This window comes from Microchirus variegatus, assembly GCF_963457635.1.
Source record: "Microchirus variegatus genome assembly, chromosome: 14".
Lineage (NCBI taxonomy): Eukaryota > Metazoa > Chordata > Actinopteri > Pleuronectiformes > Soleidae > Microchirus > Microchirus variegatus.
The window spans coordinates 19846934-19865765 of NC_139815.1; the positions used below are offsets into that span (position 1 = coordinate 19846934).

Consider the following 18832-nt stretch of genomic DNA (forward strand, 5'->3'; position numbering starts at 1 on the left):
CTCGTAGGATCCTCCTCCTGCATTTATCTGCACGTTTACTCATATTCTTCTTGTGATATTAATGTTTTACACTAAGTAGTTGAGCGCTACAGATGAAACGGATGACACGGGTTTTTCTGACCGTTTATAAGCAGTGAAAAGTGCTCGATCTGTCACTGCTGATTACACTGATGAGCCGGCTTTTTCTGATAAAGCTCTTGAAATCACCACTAACTAAGTCGTCCATAGCAGACATTATTTTTGGGGTCCCACAGGGTTAATTTTTCGGCCCCATTTCCTTTTCCATTTACATGCATTAAGTTTAACCGTTTTATCATTGCCTCAGAGTTATGGCCGCCCATAACACCTAACGACACCGTTCGTCTAGACACAGTCATAGAAGCTGCCTCGCAGATATGAAAGTGTTATATGTTATATTTTAAACAACTTAATGAAAGTTAAATAAAAAAAAAAAAAAAAAGATAAAGGCCCAGTTCAAACAAAACCCATTGTGTTAAGTTATTGAGATTCACTTTTAAAGAAACTTTATCAGCAGTAGAGCAAAGTAAAAAAAATTATAAAATAAATATCTGTTATATATAACAGACAAACATATTATATATAATATGTTTGTCAGATTATAAACATTAGATACTTGGAATTATATGGTTGCATGTTGAAGGCGAACGAACGAGTTCCAGACGGACAGCGACTTCCTGCTCCATTCACCTGTCACATCTACCAAAACATCCAGCCAATCAGCAGGCAGCTTCCTAAGGCCCGCCCACAAACAAACAAAAAAAAACAGCGCAAAGAACAAATCACAGAGCACAAGGAACATTTTCAAACAACAAAATACAATATTTTTCTATGATTAAATCAACTTTTTTTTTTTGCTTCTTAAAAAGTGTTGACAAAAATCTGGTTTCTTCTACTTTCAAAAAAAAAAACTCAAGAAGGTGCTGGTTAAAGGTGCATTATGTAATAAATCTAAACACAGAGACTGAGGAATAATGTTCATATAACAAACTGAACAACAACAACAGTACAGACAAAATATTTGCATAATAAACAATCTTTTGCAGACTGCAAATCGTGTTTATGTTTTGAATTCATGTTTTGGCGTCATGTGGCGCCACATACCGCCGTCTACCAATCATTGCAGTCAGTAGAGTCTCAGCTGCCAAGCAACCACGGGTTGCCAGTTACGTCAGAAAACGAACATAAAAGACCTCGATATTTTGAATTTGAATGTAGTAACTGTTTTTGGCCACATTCTTACATATGGCACCTTTAAAGTACACACACAGAACCAAACATTTGCCATGAGGAGCAGACTGTAATGTTCTATGAATTAATTCAAACAGGAAACATAAACGTTTGAGGTTTGATTGATGCTTGTTTAATCTGTGTCGTCTCCTTGTGCCCCCTTTTTCTCCTGCAGTAATTTAATGGCACTGACTTCTGCTTGGGCATCACGAGCTATATATCTCCATGCTCCCGCCCCTCCCTATAGGTTCATGATGGTCTTGGATCGCGATGCATTAATATTAGTCTTAGGATAAAATCTGGCTTCTGCTTTGGGTGGAACTCAGACTTATTCTATCACGTTAGATTTGTTCCAGCAGAGTTCACGCTGTCGTCTGATCATTTCCGAGCGCTTCTTATTGGCTTTGAGAGAAAGTTTGGAAGTGTTTTTTTTTTTTTTTTGCCTCTAACACAGCGTCAGTCTCTGAGGATGACCATATCTGTTTTAGAGGCCGTGACCTGTGAAGTGCTAATGTGTGGCAGCTTCACACTGATGGTGTGTCAGAGAGAGAGAGAGAGAGGTTTGGCGATATTAAACCTGCTTTTCCTGTGTGTTTATATACATATATTTATATAATGTATGTTGTGTGTGCATGTGGTGTGTGAGGTTGGGTTATTGTGTGATCCTTGCTGTGTGTAAGCACTATTTATATGTGGTTTGCATCCCCTCTCTCTCTCTCTCTCTCTCTCTCTGTGTGTGTGTGTGTGTGTGTGTTATCCTCATGTCCCCTTGTATCAGTGGTGGAGTTCCCTTGGGTTTCACAGGCATCGTGACATGGACTCACGGTGGTAATGGCCTTTCACGGCATCCAGCTCTCCTGACACACACACACACACACACGTGCAGCAGCACAGATAAGGAGTGCAGCGACACACAAAGCATTCGTTCCAGTTTCTGTCTCGAAAAAAAAACCCACTGAAAATTCAGATTCCGCTCCATCAATTTAGTGCGTTTTGTGAACGCTGTCTGTCTTTTTTTTATCAAATTTCCTCCATCATCTCCTCCACAACACTTGTTTTTCTTCCTCTCTCAGCTGTTTTTATCTTTTTGGCTATAACTGTAAATCACCTTTGTTCGCTCGCCTCGCGTTTATCCCTCGTTCTAACATTCTAACCTCATTGCGTCATCCTTTCTCCTTTCTCTCCCGCAGCCTTTTATCTGGCCCGGGTGTAAAGTGGCTTTAGGTGACTGTGTGTGTGCATTGCACTGTATGTGCGAGCTGTAAGAGGGTCAGCTGTCTATTTGCACTTTAAACGCCTTAACTCCATACGATGGGCCATTTATTCTCACACTCCCCCTCTCTTTTCTCCTCCCTCTCCACCCTCTCTGTTTCTATTGCTCTCCATCTCTCTCTTAGGACAGTAAATGTTTTAACTCTCCATTCTATGGGCCATTCATTAAGTTAGTGTACTTTAATAAATAGTCTGACGTGTCACTGGCCAGTGAATTAGTGCCACTTTAAATCCCCCTCTAGTGGCCAATAGACAGCCTGAAGGTTTGATATGCAGTGGCCACTTTTTCCTCGAAAGCCAATTAGGACGAATGCCTTAATAACACGTGGTACTTAAAATTTAAAGCGCAAACAGTTTCACCAACTCGTTTTTCCATTTACATTTCAGTCCTTCAAATGAAATGATAAAAGTCTTTCTTGTCCTCAAGAACCACATTTAAACATATTTCAGGATGTGGCAGCTCCTTTAGAATATACTGTGTCTGTGCCAGCAGATCACTGTCTTCAATGTACGTATTAAAACAAAGTGTTTCATTATATATTCATTTATTTGACACACAATTGTTGACTCTCATATCCTGGTTGTTAGAACGAACATTCGGAGCCTTTACATCACATGTGTCAAACTCAAGGCCCGAGGTCCAGATGTGGCCCACCACGTCATTTTATGTGGCCCGCGAGTGATTGATTGGTCTTAAAAATCTGTGTTAAAATAAGTCTATGCTGCTCTAAGGCGTGCGTTGACGATAAACTACATTTCCCACAATGCATGGCAATTGTGTTACCCACAAAGTGACGGTACTGCCACTAGATCACAGTGTATCATTGTATATGCATCATACGACGAGTGAAACTGAATAAGTAATAAATACAGAAAGTTATTTAGCAATATGTTACACAGTAGTTACCTTTATTTTACGTTATATTTGGTTACATTTATTCTGTATGACAGTTACATCTGGCCCTTTGAGGGTAAATTGAGGATTATGCTGATGTGACCTCAGTGAAAATGAGTTTGACACCCCTGCTTTACATGCATGTTAAAAGTCAGATTATAGTCTAATTAGGACAATAATTTGGTTTTTCTTAGTCCAACTTAAATCGATCTAGTCTTAGTACAACTGTATTCATGTAAAGTGTCGACACCACACATGGGCAACATAAGGCCCTGGGGCCGGATGTGGCCCACAAACCAGCTCTTTATCTAAAGTTACTGACAAATACAGACCACAAATCTGTTTCACACATTCACAATTCACCCAGACTTTTATTTTGAAATAGTCACAGGAAAGGACACAGGTTAAATGTCACATTTTATATGCATTTTTTACTTTTAAAATGTAAATGTTATTCATGTTGAATTTGAATATTGGTTTAATGATTATTGTTTCTTTAAAACCTTGTTTTAAAGTGACAGTCACAAGCATACAACTTTTTTTTTGCATTTAAAGTACCGTTGTGCCGCTCAGCACGCGACTTATCGTCTCTTACTCTTAAAGCAAAGAAAGAAAGAATGCTGTGTGTTTAGTCGGTTGATCCCCATGTGTGAATGTAAGTGATGATAGTTGCCCCGAGCTAATAATTTAGCCTTGACAGGAGAAAGGTGATTGGCAGAGACAAAGTGTGTGTGTGTGTGAGAGACTGGATGATTATGTGTATGTGCATTGTCAAGAGATGCAGGAGGTTAATTCAATCCTATAGAAACGCAGCATGGAGGGGATTGGACAGCACAGCCCTGAGGGTGTCACTGGCCTCTGCCTCGATAGGGGGCACACACACACACACACACACACACACACACACACACACACACACACACACATATGGACACCGTGACTTGAGGGTATGAAAACTGAAAGCTTGGGAAAAGCCAAATAGTTTTTATATCTACTTTCTGGTGCATTTCACTTAGAGGCTAAAGGGGGGGGATGAATGATGAACATGGATTAAATATATATATCTATTTATAGAAAATGCTGCATAAAACAAGGACAAGAAAGACAGGGGGGTGATGGAGGACGGTGAGAGGGACTGAGGGCACTGGGGCGGGGGGGGGGGGGGGGGGGGGGAATAGGATGGAGCGAACTATAGGGAAAGGGGGAGCAGGGCCTGTGGAGAGTGGAGGACAGAAGTGACTGAAATGAGGAGTACATGTTTGTCATCTTTTATCTCTGTTCCACTGCTCAAGAAAGTCACTAACACCCGCTAACATGTGGCTTGTGCAGTGTGAGTGGATACTCGTGGGTTAAATACACTTTTCTGCATCATTTGGTGATTTTTACCCAGAAGAACTTGGTCATTCTTACTTTTTCAATTCTATGTTGGCACGAGAGACGTACGACATGTAGAGTTTACTTATAGGTCCCCATGGCATTGTGTCCAGGCCACTTTTCCCATCGTGTTGACATTAAAGGCAAACTCCTCTACTGGTAGATTGAGTTGTATTTTTAGCAGCACATATTTAAATAAAACCCTCACTTTGCCTCTCTCAGTAGAAGAAACAGGGACCTCACGGGGCAGAGAGTCAGGAGAACCTTAATGAGAGACAGAGGGATGGAGAAGAAAGTTCACTTTCAGAGTAGCTACAAGTGAAAGATTCTTGTTTTTCACTTAGATTTGTTAAACAACACCTGATATAGAGAAAGTCAGAGGAGTGTGTAGGTGTTGAGCTGATGGTTTGACGAGCTGGGCTTTTAATGTAGAAGTTTTTTTTTAACTTTTTTTATTGAAGCACATACACTGTTGTGATGCTGCTGTTACCACACACCCCATCCGGAAAAGAAGAAGAAGAAGAAGATGATGATACTGTTCCTCCCTGAGAGAATAAACCAATCCCAGTCTTTTCACACAGTATGTGCACACATGCTAAAATCTGTGGCAGATATATGATTATTCAGGGTTTAAAATGTGGTTTTTAACATGCAAGTATGTGCGTGTGTGTGTGTGTGTGTGTGTGTGTGTGTGTGTGCGCGCGCGTGACAAAAAACAACATACACAGACGAACCGTGAATGTATTCTCCTTTTCCCTAATCAGCAGTGAGGCCGAGGATGTCTCTATACATATTCATGCTGCCGCGCAGACTTGCAGGGATACGTTTTTCGCGGCCTACATTTACCATATTACCCTTGATGTTATTAGACGAGCAAATACGATTTAGCCAAATATAAGTCATACATAAGTCATTTAGAAAATGAGGGAATATTAATTGCATGATCGTCATCCCGGGTTTTAATCCTGTTTGTGTGATAGCACTTCAGTCTCCGGAATTGAATGTGTCTGTGCTGAATAAATTAGTACAATCAGTGCATGTCGGGGTTCTCTGTTGTGCGGACACACGCACACACACACACACATACACACACTGTCTCTGCAAATCTATGCAAATGTCTTTTGAGAAGAGGATAAGAAGAAACTCTTCTCGGCGAACAGAGCTCTTGATCGTCGCCTCTGCGACACAGTGGTTGCATGTCATTTTCAGCCTCTCACAGAGGAAGAAAACGGGGAAGAAACAGAGAAGAAACAGAGAAGGTCTCAATTGTTTTGTATAGAGATGAGTAAACTAAACACCTTTGTGTTCTCTTAGGTCATTTTCACACCTAATCGTCTTCCGCTAGACTCCGTATACGATTGGGGGACTCAACTGGGTGTTGCAACATTCAGCCGCTCCGAGTTTGCAATAAACAAACCAAACTGAACCTATTTGAATGACGTATTCCTCCTCCTCGCCTGAGGCGGCGCTGCATCAAGAGTTAGAAGACGAGACAAACGATGAAGAAGAAAAAACTCGCTCATCTGTTGTTTAATGCGGGACAACTTGTGTTTCTGCCACATAAGAGCAAAACATGGAGCTGCATCAAATCCGATGATTTTATGTGAACATATGCTGTTTTGGTTGTGTTTACCCACAATGCCCTGCGTTGTAGTCCGCTTCCTGCATTTGGTTCACTTGAAGCGAAACCGAGACCTACGTTTTTAAGCGGTTGCACCTCCCGAAACGAACTGGACTTTCCGAGAAAACGGACTAGGATTCGTTTTAAGAGGACTGGAGTGAACGCACCCTCAGTGTGCTTAAGTTGTTCTTATGCTCATTCCTTTTATGTATACATTCACTTTTATGAACACAAATGCATATTTATATTGATTATGACTTTAGAAACCACCTATTTTTTTCCCATGCTCCCTCCATCCCTCTAATTCTCCTTCCTTCCTTCCTTTGCTCTCTCATTTCTTTTATTTCCCTCCTCTTACACCTCTGCTCCTTGCATCTATCCTAGCCCCCTAGCCACCTCCCCTCTCTTCCTCTTCCCTCCCTTCGCTCCTCTCTGCCTGGTATTGATTAGAAGGCAAACCTCTAATCTCCTTAAGGTCATTAGGAACACTTAATTAAAACCTAGTTAGAACGCCTTTGTTCAACCAAAGCAAATTGCAGCTGTTCAAACGTGATTAGTACGATAACGCCGAAAAAACTTGTCGGCGGGGAAAAATATGAGAGAAGCTTCTTTTTTTATCCAGAGAAATGTTGACACACTTTAAATGCAGAGTGCTTGAGCACACAGTGGAAATGGTGTTTACTTGAACTTGTGCGTCTGCTTTGGCTGTGTGTGTGTGTGTGTGTGTGTGTGTGTGTGTGTGTGTGTGTGTGTGTGTGTGTGTGTGTGTGTGTGTGTGTGTGTGTGTGTTAAGGGTATTGTTATTGTTTTGTTAGCACATGTTTTTAACTCCATTAAAATAGAGGGTATACTCTGTGTAATGTGTAAAGTGGCTTATGTTTATGATTTAGGCTAAAGTTCGGGATTACGTTTCTTTAATCTACAGATTTTCACACACACAGGCACATAAACATGCACGTATAAACACATCTATTAATGTATGAGGCTCTAATCACAGATACATAGTGCGGTTAATGTTGAAGTGATACCAAAAGTGTGCAAATGCATTCATTCATTCATCTTCTTTTGCTTTATCCTCCACATGATGGTCATGGGGGCCACTGCAGCTAATCCCAGCAGACTACATCCTGGACAGGTCATCAGTCCAGTACAGGGACACATATAGAGACACACAAGCATCCACTCTCACACTCACACCTACGGCCAATTTAGAGTGGCCGATGAACCTCTGCATGTTTTTGGACTGTGGGAGGAAGCCAGAGAAAACCTGTGAACACACGAGGAGAACATGCAAACTCCATGCAGAAAGATCCTTGTTCAAACCACTGGTGAATCTTGTCTGTGATTGGACGTTTTTTCCATGGAAGTCCTGAGGGCTACCCTATACTATATGGATGCAAAGCTCTGTTTCTCTGCTTTCCGGTAGATTTTTTCTAGATATAGCAAATGGTCTTTATGAGTTACAGTAATGAGAAGTCCATCCATCCATCGATCATCTACCACTTTATCCTCCACCGGAGGGTCGCGGAGGATGCTGTGTGATAGTTTGGGTACACTCTGGACAGTTCACCAGTCCATCACAGGGACACATATAGAGACAAACAACCATTCACTCACACTGACGGTCAATTTAGAGTGACCAACTCACCTAATCCCCAAATCTGTATGTTTTTGGACTGTGGGGAAAAAACCCACGCTCACACAGGCAGAACATGCACAGGCCCTTGTTCCAACCAGGGCTCAAACCCAGGGAACCCGGGTCTTCTAGCAAGAAGAAGAGCGAGAAGCGATAACCACTACGCCAACTGTGGGCCTGGTAATGAGAAGTATGGATGCAAAATCCTGTCAGCAATATATAAGGATATAAACTATAATTGATGCAGTTTAAAGTGTTACCTTTGTATCAATTATAGTCAAACACACTATTTTTTTCTACATTACAAGAGTTGGTGTAAGGGGCCCCCCCAAATCAAATTTAGCTGCAGGCCCCATAAAGGTTTGGGCCGGCCCTGCCTTTTATAATCCTTTGTTGATGAGCCTACAGTAAATTTCCATCCTGGTGGATAATAAAGTTTTATTCTATTCTATTCTATTCTATGTGATTCATGTGACATTCACAGGTTCACTCTGGTTTCTTTGGCTTTGACTTTTTTTGTGCCATCTTAGATTGTGATCCTCACATTAAATAGACTACATCAATAATTACCTCTGCTGCCCACACGGTCTCTGAGTGGACGGTGCAGATCTCCGTTGCCTAGCGACGATGGAAGCTTTGCTCTGTTTCCTCTCTTAAGAGCCTCTTGTCTGAAATCCAGACGCATATACGGGGGTAAAGAGGGGTGAGGAGGAGTGAGGAGGAGTGGGGGGGAGTGTGTGAAAGAATTACAAACAGACAGGCGGAGGTCATTATTGAAGCCACCTCACTGTCATGGACACTGTTTGTTTTCCTGTACATGTTGCTGTGTTTTGTTTGTTCTCTCTCAGGTTGATCTGAAGTTTCACTGAACTTGCTCTTCACCTGCGTAACTCGGCGCAATCTGCGTCTGCGCGCGCGCGCGTGCGTGTGTGTGTGTGTGTGTGTGTGTGTGTGTGTGTGTGTGTGTGTGTGTGTGTGTGTGTGTGTGTGTGTGTGTGTGTGTGTGTGTGTGTGTGTGTGTGTGTGTGTGTGTGTGTGTGTCCCTGCTGCTGCTGCTGCCGCTCGCGCTGCTGGCGGCCAGATGGCGGCTCGCGCTAATCTCTTTAGCAGCGCGGCGCGCGCGCAGCACGTTGTGAATGAGTGAGCTTCAGGCACAGAGAGAGAGAGAGAGAGAGAGAAGAAGAAGAAGAAGAGAGGAGAGAACGAGGGGAGCTTTGTCAAGTTGAGTTGTGTGTGGTTTGTGAACATCTACAACAACTCAACAAACATGTTTGGAGAGGATTATTGTTTGTGCTGGAGCTGCGTCTGCAATGGCTGCTGCTGACCCACAGGTGTGTGTGTGTGTGTGTGTGTTTGTTATGCCACAGCAACAAGTTGTGTGTTTGTGATGTGGATAGAGAGCAACAGGTAAACCAATGATGTATGTAATATCTGCATAGATTTACAAATGTGTACCTGTTGTTGTTGTTGTTGTTATGAAGGACACTGTAGCTGAGCAGGTGTGTGTGTGTGTGTGTGTGTGTGTGTGTGTGTGTGTGTGTGTGTGTGTGTCATTCAACTCAGTGAACTGCTCTCTCCTGTGCCTCTAAATGTGAAATTGATGCTGATAAGTATTGTAATGAACAGAGCTTTGGCCTAAGCCTCAATTTCCAACCAACTGGTGTGAAAAAAAAAAAAAAGCTGGATGTAAACCTGAAAGCCGGATACCAGAGAGGAAGAAAAGAGGGGACATGTTTAATTCAATAGAAAATGAAGAAAAGAGGAAAGCAATGTAACCGTATCAATTGAAGTGTCCCTCCATCAGGATGTACATGATAGTGTAGGCTTTGCTTTGGGAATAGCCTGCATGGCATTTCACTCTCCTCAGATTTGTCATGTGTTGCATTTTGGTCTGACCACGTCTCGCTCTTTCTCTCCTTTCCTTTCTAGATTGTGAAATCCTACCTATCATGTGAAGGCTTTGGTTGTGTGTGTGTGTATGTGTGTGTGTGTGTGTGGTACAGTGTAACGGGGAGCTAAACTTTGCAGCCTCAACCCAGGGATAACTGTCCCTGTAACCCTGGAACCATGACAGTCATCACTTATTCAAGCACTCCTGGAGGATTTTCAAAAGAAATCTAGGTTCTTGAAAATCCCTTTGCCCCAGGAATGTTCCAGAGTAACTATCCACGATTCAAGACCCTTTGACCATGCTGGAAACCGCAGAGAATCTGCTTTTAGAGTCTCGTCTGATCAAAGAGCAGGGATGGATGAAGGAAAAGGCAGAGCAGGAAACCAGCGGAGAAGAGGAGAAGAGGCAAACATGGGGCAGAGGAGCCGGGAGAGGGAAGAGGAAGAGCGGGGTTATTAGAAAACGTTCGACAGAAAGAAGAGGCAAAACTGGGATGAAAGAAAAGGTCAAGCCAGACGCGCGTGATTTCAAACTTCTGAGGAACAGGAAAAGCTGGCCTGTCCTTCCGTGGATGTTCCTCCTGAGAAGGTTTAGAGAAGAAGAGCAGGTGAAGAGAGAGAGACGCGTCACCAGGATGAGGTGGTTCCTCTGGTCGCTGCTCCTCTTCCTCTGCCTGTGTCTAACACCTGCTTCATCACAGGTAAGAAACAAACTCACTGACCATGTGGTTAAATATTGATCACCCTGAATAGACTTTTCCAAAGAAGACATTTTAACTGACAGAGAACCTCAGTAGTGTATGTGCAACTTTGTGAAGACACGCAATGCAGAAATTATGGAAATGTTCATTTTGTATTTGACGTTCTGAGGATGTTTGGTCTTTAATTGGCTCATTTAGACTATTATGGTCTCTTCTTCTACAATAAGCCAGCCCGATGATTTCCAGTAAGCTGTCAGCAAATGATGCATAGATGTTCTTCACAGAGGGACACAGCAGTGTGCTGTTGTTGTCCCCTCACAATGCTTACATTTACACAACTTTTTAATTTTAGGCCATGAATCCCCCAGGGCTAACTACATTTTAAGGTTTTTAAATGCTAAAAATGAAAGCTACTGGACTTCTGTTAGGTTCTTGAAGCTTCTTCAGCTCTCAGTCCCCAGGTTTATAAACCCTTGGTGGTCATTAACACAACAATCATGTGAGTTATGTTGTTAAGAACCTAACAGAAGTCCGGTTGCCTTGTTTCCAGCACCGTGACCTGGACGACTGAGAACCTTCACAGACAACTACTTAAAGACAACGTTTTTGGTCAATGTTTGAATCAAGACTATACCTTAATAGGTCCAAGTTTTCCATTAACTACAATGGACTGAACTTAACGGAAATCACTTATATTTTAGCAGAAGTTGTAAGTGATGCAATGAATTCTGGGATAGTTTGGGCTTGGAAGCCAACACCCATTGCAACCTTTGTTGCTTGGATGGAAGGATGCGTTTATATGCTGCATTTGTCAGAGGCTGAAAAATGGAAGAGCCTTTGTTACATAAAGTCTTCAAATGAGAATTGAGAGCTAGCTAATTTTACCTGACTTTACCGAATCGGCCATATGCCGCCACAAATAGTTAAAGGTGCATTATGTAATAAGTCTAAAGCAACTCGCCATAAAATCCTCCTAATTTGTCGCAGAGACTCATGAATAATGTTCATATAACAAACTGAATTCACCAACAACAACAGTGCAGCCAAAAAAATAATTGCATTAAAAAAAATATTTTGCAGACTGCAAATCATGTTTATGTTTTGAAATCATGTTTTGGGATGTGGCGCCACCTACCGCCATCTACCAATCATTGCAGTCAGTAGAGTCTCAGCTGCCGAGCAACTATGGGTTGCCAGTTACGTCAGAAAACGAAACCTAAAAGACCTCTGTATTTTGAATTTGAATGTAGTAACTGTTTTTGGCCACATTCTTACATATGGTGCCTTTATAAACCCTCTTAAAAGCAAGTCAGCCCTTACTCGATCAACTGCCTTTTTTTACAGGGACATTTCCCACAGATGGAGAACATCGCTGCTTTCAAACCCGTGTTCACGTCTCCACCTCGGTCCACCTGTGGCGTTCCAGAGCGGAGCAGTTACTGCCAGTCACCTTCCTCCCACACGGAGCTCCTGACGTGTTATCAGGCCTTCTGTGTCCAGGAGTGTCCTCACAGGTCCTCCACACCTCCGTACGCCTCACTGCTGCTGCCCTCACACAGGTGGAAAGATCAAACTAGTTCTAATCATACAGCCCGCAGCAGTCTATATGGAATTATTTGTGTCTTTAACATGAAATATGAACATATTTCATCTTCATTCCATCAGGGGTCCGTGTGTAATTGACGACAGTAACGACTCTCCTCCTGGGACGCCAACAGAGCCTGGACCTGCTATCGATTCAGAGCCGGTTCCTGGTAGATCCAGCAGCGTTCTGTTTCAGCCGGCCATAAACGGATGTCTGGTCTCTCCCCCTTCACAAAAGCTGGGAGCGTTGGGTTCGCTCACCCTAGTGTTGTGGATTAAACCGAGCTTTCCAGGAGAGATGTAAGTCATGTTTTTTTGTAGTTTCCAAACAATTAGAACATCTTGTCATTTTTATTTTATTAAGAACCCTTTAAGTCCCGCAAGGGGAAATTCAATTCTGCAGTGAGTTAGTGAACACACACAGCACACAGTGAGGTGGAGAACATGCTAACCCAGCGCAGTGAGCAGCCATGCCAGTGAGCGGCGCTCGGGGAGCAGTGAGGGGGTTAGGTGCCTTGCTCAACAGCACTTCAGCTGCGGATTGGTCGGGGATTGAACCGGCTACCTTCCGGTCTCGAGCTCGAAGCCCTGTGGCCTAGTGGTTTGTCTTGGGTCAAATTCTATAATTTACTGTAAAGTGTTTTTTTTATTATTTAAATGGAATTAAGTTTAGATATAAAATGTAACTGTGAACAATAGACAGATCATATCTTCCACACTGATCACAGGCTGCTTCATCAACAGTCTCATGGCAGATGTTGTGATATTGTTGCCAAATATGCTACTGTTCTCCAAAGAAATGACTTCACAGTGCTCTTCATGCACACTTTTTCAATAATGTGTGGGTGTGAGAGTGGTCTGGTGTTAGAACAGGGTCAGAAATGGTTAATGTTTTGTATTTTTACACCACGCTTTCGTAGTTTTGATGACCGCACAAACCTGCTTCTACACCACAATCCTGCTATTTAGCCATTCACGCACACATGCATTCAAGCTTTTTTGACGTCACACATCTTCCATAGTCATGCAGTGGCGGTTGCTGGTTTTTGAAACAGGGGAAGCTCATTTCAGGCCCAGTTATTTATGCATAAATCCTTACATAAATTCAGCAAACGTGACATGAATGAATTAAATACTATACTAGTGCTTTTATTTAAAGTGTATATGTACAAAGAAAATTGGGATATATGGCTGAGCAAATAGCACAAATCCACACAGGACTGAGGCAGAAAAGTCCCCATATGCCCCTATTCACTTTTGTGGAAGCTGAGCTTCTCTGGAAGTGGCGATTTTGCTGCATCACCGTCGAATTCACCTCAGTGTAACACGAGACTGTTCTCCCACAGAGAGCAGTTGAAGCTCAGAAGGTTTTAAGGTTTTGAGGCTGGTACGCGAATACGGGTGACTATTTAGCACATAAAACACAGTAAATATTTGACGACATGAGGTTGAGGAATTGAACCCTCAGCCTTCCAGTTGCCCCACCACTACGCCACTCATTTCCCAATATAATTGAGAGCTGAAATGCAGTGCTACACATACGAATGTGCTCACTTGAAATAGTTGTGGTGACGGGTGTAAAGTGGAAGTGAGGACACATGAACCGGCTTCCTGCTGGCTCATGTGTTTAGTCAGATATCCTCTCTCATAGGATATTGAATATGATCTTCAAGAAAGTGATATTGATCTAACGACATGAAGCAGGTTCACGTCCGGTCAGGTCAGCGTCACAATCGGGGAACGTTAGCCAGCGACGGGCTGTCCTGTCATGTCCCACTTAGACATGTTGTCGTGTGTACATGAGGGGATGAGAGTGGACTGATGCGCTCCATAGGACTGAGGGGGTGCAGAGTTTCACACACTCGGATCAGCTTGCAGTCGCACACACACACACACACAAGATTTTGCCTTAGAAAGCTCTTTGTGTAACAACCCTTAGTAGCATATCCATTTATTCTCAATGTTTTTTTTTTGTGATTTTTAGCTTTTAACTTCTGACTAGTTCTGGTTGCCCTTTTCCACTATTGTCCCAGCTCACCTCGACTCACGGTTTCGGTTGGTTTTCCACTACAAAAATAGTCCCTACTCAACGTGGGCAGAGTCATCACTGCATGGCTGCATCAAACTGCAGTGACTTTGTTTTTAAACGTGACACACATGCACAGACGAGTGACTTTTGTAAAGCAGTTGTTTTCAGTGTAACTGAATCATTAGAATCAGTTAATTAAAACTATTTGTTCAGTACTTCCTCCATGACTGGAGCACACACTCCGTCTGACACAGTCACTGAACTAAAATACAGCGGTTTGTGTTGTGATGAGACGCCATGTTTCTACCGGAGCCTGTAAGGACAAACGCGAGAGAACAAATCAACCGTCTCTTTACTTGTAGCGGAAGTCCCGCCTCCTCTTTCTCCGCTTCGTCTGCTACGGCCGCGGTAGCTCGCCCTCTCCCTCACCTCACGAACCTCATCTGCTGACACGGAGAAAGACGACGAGGACGACATTTGACCAGCGGTGGATACCGTAGCGCTCAGGGAAGGGAGGGGGTGAGCAGAGCAGCAGGTCTTTGTTGTAAATTTCAGCCTCTCCTCTAGATGTCACTATAAACTACTTACTTCCCCTTTAAAAGGCACACAAAAATAAATAACAAAAGCACTTGTGTAAAATATAACATCAAGTAAGGTGTAAATTATATATATATATAAAGTACTATGTCACTCATAGTTTCACCTCAGCTCGCTTGGAACCTCTCCAGAACAGGTACTAAAAAAACTATCTTAAAAACTAACTTAACCGTGCCGTGCCGAGGCGAGGCGGTGAAAACATGCCATTTGTTTTGTGGCCAAAACAAAATTGAAATTATTTCAATCTTGTAGTTCTCGGCTCTAAACTCAGGCTCACAGCACACTTTCAAAACCTGAACAGTCCCTTTAGTACCACAAGGCTTTATGTTCTCCATTATGTACAAATAATAAATATCAACATAACAACCATTATGACAGGTGAGAAAAGACCGAATACTTACTTGTATTCTTGATGTTCGTTTTAATTATAACTGACACGTTTAACCCTGCGAAGCTGAATCTCGTATTTTCTGATCAAATCAGATCAGATTTTTGTTTGTGAAGTTGTGTGAGCCTGGGGATTCAGATGACTGACGCGTCGCCTTGTCTTGCTCCTGCCGAACACGACACCTGTATGTCTGAATGCATGTGAATGGAAGTAATATCTCTCTCCCTTGCTCTCCATCTGTGGCTGTCACTGGCCATCAGTCTTTTGTTGTCGAGGCGATCGTGGCTGCCATCAAAAGACGCCAGATGAAAGGAGGCCTCTGTCCTCACCTCTGTCCATCTTTCCTCACCCCTCTCCCTTTGTCTCTTCCTCTCTCCCTCACAGACAACGAACAGCTTCGGCCACCTGTTCCTACGCACCGTAGTTTTTACGATATAGAAGCAGCATTTCTACAAACTATCTATGCAGTTGTTTATTTTATTCGAGGATTACCATGGTTTTTCTTCGGTGTAATGAACTTTTCTGATAAGTACATGTCCATATCATAATCACCAGAGGCACTGGGAATACCTTTTAGAATTTTCTCAACTGACATTAAAGTCCATCTGTGAGCTGAGATGTGATCATAAAATGTTAGATTTAGGGGCAAAACTATACTGGAAACCTGAAAATAAGGCAAAAATACTGTATAGATAATGAATAATCTCCCATAAACCACTGCAAATATTAGCATTTCCAGTGATTTCAGAACATGTGCTTGAATATAACCTTGTTAACACAGTGTTGCAGTATATTGTAATCTGTGTCTTTGATTTATATACCAATTATGGTATACATTATATTAGTTTTTTGTTGTTCATAATGTTGTTCATGTCCACAAGATCATAGTGTAGTTGTGTAAACATACTGGTCTTTTAAAGGGTTAAAAATGATATATTATATGTGTATTTCAGGCTGAAAAGACTGTGGAAAAAGTGGAAAAAATATTAATATATAATAATAACAGCAGTTTTTGGGAAGGTGGCATTTTCTGCCACTAGGAACAAATTAAATTGTGTTTACTTGCTGCTTTTTTGTCTAAGAGTGTATCTCTATGTTTCTCCTCACAGACACACACTTACACACTCGCGTGCATGTGCAGACGTACAGCACATACATTACCATGCATACATCTACCTGTGATTTATGAGGTATAATGCTCCGGGTTCATAAAAGCCATGATTTCCCATAAAATGTCAGTGACGGTGGTTAATATGACACGTGGAGGGTGTGTGCGAGTCTGTCCACACCGAGTGCAGCAGCAAAAACCGAGCAGTCGTGTAAAATATTAATATTCTGCGTGTAAATGTCAGACTGTGTGTCGCGGCACGCCAGGTGTTTGGCGTCCTATCTACATTCTGTCTTTTTTTTTTTTGAGTTATGTTACAGCAGCTCCTTACTGTCACATCTTATGTAAGTGTGTTTAATTGTTTCCCTCAGGATGCTGCTGGAGAAGAGCGCAGGAGAGCAGCTCGTCTTTTCTGTGACGGTGTCCGAGCGGGCCGTCACTCTACGACACGGTGAGCCCAGAAGTGGGACAGTTCAGACCATCAGCTTCAGGACGGAGGGCAGACTTGCACCGCAGAGATGGACGCACCTTGTTTTACAGGTAAGACATCTTAAGGATGTGAAGATCTCTGTTTGTTGGAGAACACTCGAGTGTACAAGGTGTTTTTAACCTGGGTCAATGAGCCACAATCTGCTGTTTGGGGGAAAAACAACAAAAAAATAGTGCCATTAAAATGTTCCATGGTACCATTTAATGGCATTTGTAAAACAAAACCTCCATTTTATTGAATAAAACACTGCTTGTGTGTCAAAGAGAAAAAGGTTTCGAAAAATTTGTTATCTTAATATTGCATTCATAGTAGAATCACTATCAGGTTTTCAAAGTCTTTTTCTGTCTGTAGCTCTCTCTTATCGCCTGTCCAGTGGTAATTATACTGACAAACATCTGTATTTGCAGTTCCTACATACATTAGACATACTTCCAACACAATATTTAAAATGCATATTAAAAAGTAACTGGAAAATAATGGATGCAGCTCATTAGTTTATGATGGGCTGCATAAAATACAAAATATGCTATATTCCCCTAGGGAAACTTGGGGCAGAAGTTTGTATGATTGTCTTGCAGTATGTATTGATCATCACAGAATGGTTGTATTGTGATGTATCGTGGACCATGCGTGGCACGTCGTATCGTGAGGAACCCTGTGATTCCCTCTCATGTCACACTTATATTATGTTGGGTTAATTTCATTGCAGTTGATTATTATTGTCAAATTATTTTTTGGACAAATCAGTAATGTCAAATTTAGTCGGTGATACTTTCACTTTCAGTGTGAGAAAGTGAGGATTGTCCACTTGTTTTATTTTACAGCATCTGCATCTGTTCATGTTCTTATGAAGGAAACTGTCACATGTTAGAAGGATTGGCAAATGCATTGATGAAGTCGGATGTCAATTTTCTGTGTCTGAAATGCGTTTCTGTTCCCATGGTTTGCTCTTTCCGTTTATCCTAAGCACCATTTGACCTTTGTACCTAAGTGGTACCTGAATGAGGAATTGTAGAAGGCATCAGAAGTTAGAAACATGAGGCCAATGGTGGACAAAAAGACTTTAATTTTCTGTGATCTTTCCAGAATGGCAGCAAGTGAAGTGGAGAGAGTTGAGGCCCTGAACGGATCTGGGTTTGTGTGTGTGTGTGTGTGTGTGTGTTTTTGGACTGTTGTAGAGGATCATGTTACAGGTTACTGCACTGCACAATCAGCCTCTTTCAGCATCTCTGAATAACACCAGGGCTGCTGCTAGAGTGAAAACCTGGTCTAGTTTTGTAACTCATTTTTGTGTTGTTTCTAATTCCCCTAAAATGTTGTGCTGTGCTGACAGCTTCAACAGGTGTTTCAAAGTTTATTTTTATTTTTATTTAATTGAATTGTATTATTTGAAAGCCGGAATAAGGCCTACTTCCCTTTTTGTCTACAAACCCTTGTACCTTTTTGTCATAGTCTTTTGTTTTGTCTTTGATAAAACAGTGTTTTTATTAGTTGTAACCTCCGCCAAGGATGTTTTGTTTTTTAATATTTATGGTACTTTCATGTGGAAATATTAATGATTCAAAGGCTAGATTCAATATTTATATGGAGGTGAAATCTGATAACAATGATCACAGGAGATAAGTCCAGGATACATGTTAATGAACGCTTCTATTGTATAAACCATACGGAGTGAGTGAGGACATTTTGGGAAAGTGAGGAGATTTTTACTGGTTTAACCCTCTTATGACCATAATGATAATCGGGCAGTCTGGAATTATTTTGATTTTATGGCTGTAGAATTGTCAAAAAATGTCCACTGAGTGAGTAATTCTGCCCCTTCGTCCTGGATAACTTTAGTTTTCGATATCTGTCAGTTATTCAACCATTTAGGAAGTACGGTACTGAGAATCTGACGTCGCAAACGTGTGGCGCACTGGTGAATCTTGTCTGCGAGTGGACAGTCGTTCTGCGGAAGTCCAAAGGGCTACCGTAATGACAAGTATATGGGTGCAAAGCT

At 42.0% G+C, this 18832-nt stretch overlaps 1 protein-coding gene across 1 annotated transcript in view; it reads left to right on the forward strand.

The window, feature by feature from the left end:
* Positions 1 to 10235: 10235 nt before the first annotated feature.
* Positions 10236 to 18832, forward strand: part of ush2a (Usher syndrome 2A (autosomal recessive, mild)) — a gene marked incomplete at both ends in the record, with an annotated part of 202896 nt that continues 194299 nt past the window's right edge. Inside the window, 4 exons of the mRNA XM_083900586.1 lie at positions 10236 to 10637; positions 11982 to 12196; positions 12303 to 12521; positions 16715 to 16883. Coding sequence (XP_083756712.1) covers positions 10236 to 10637; positions 11982 to 12196; positions 12303 to 12521; positions 16715 to 16883 — 1005 coding nt within the window. The remainder of the gene's footprint in view (positions 10638 to 11981; positions 12197 to 12302; positions 12522 to 16714; positions 16884 to 18832) is intronic.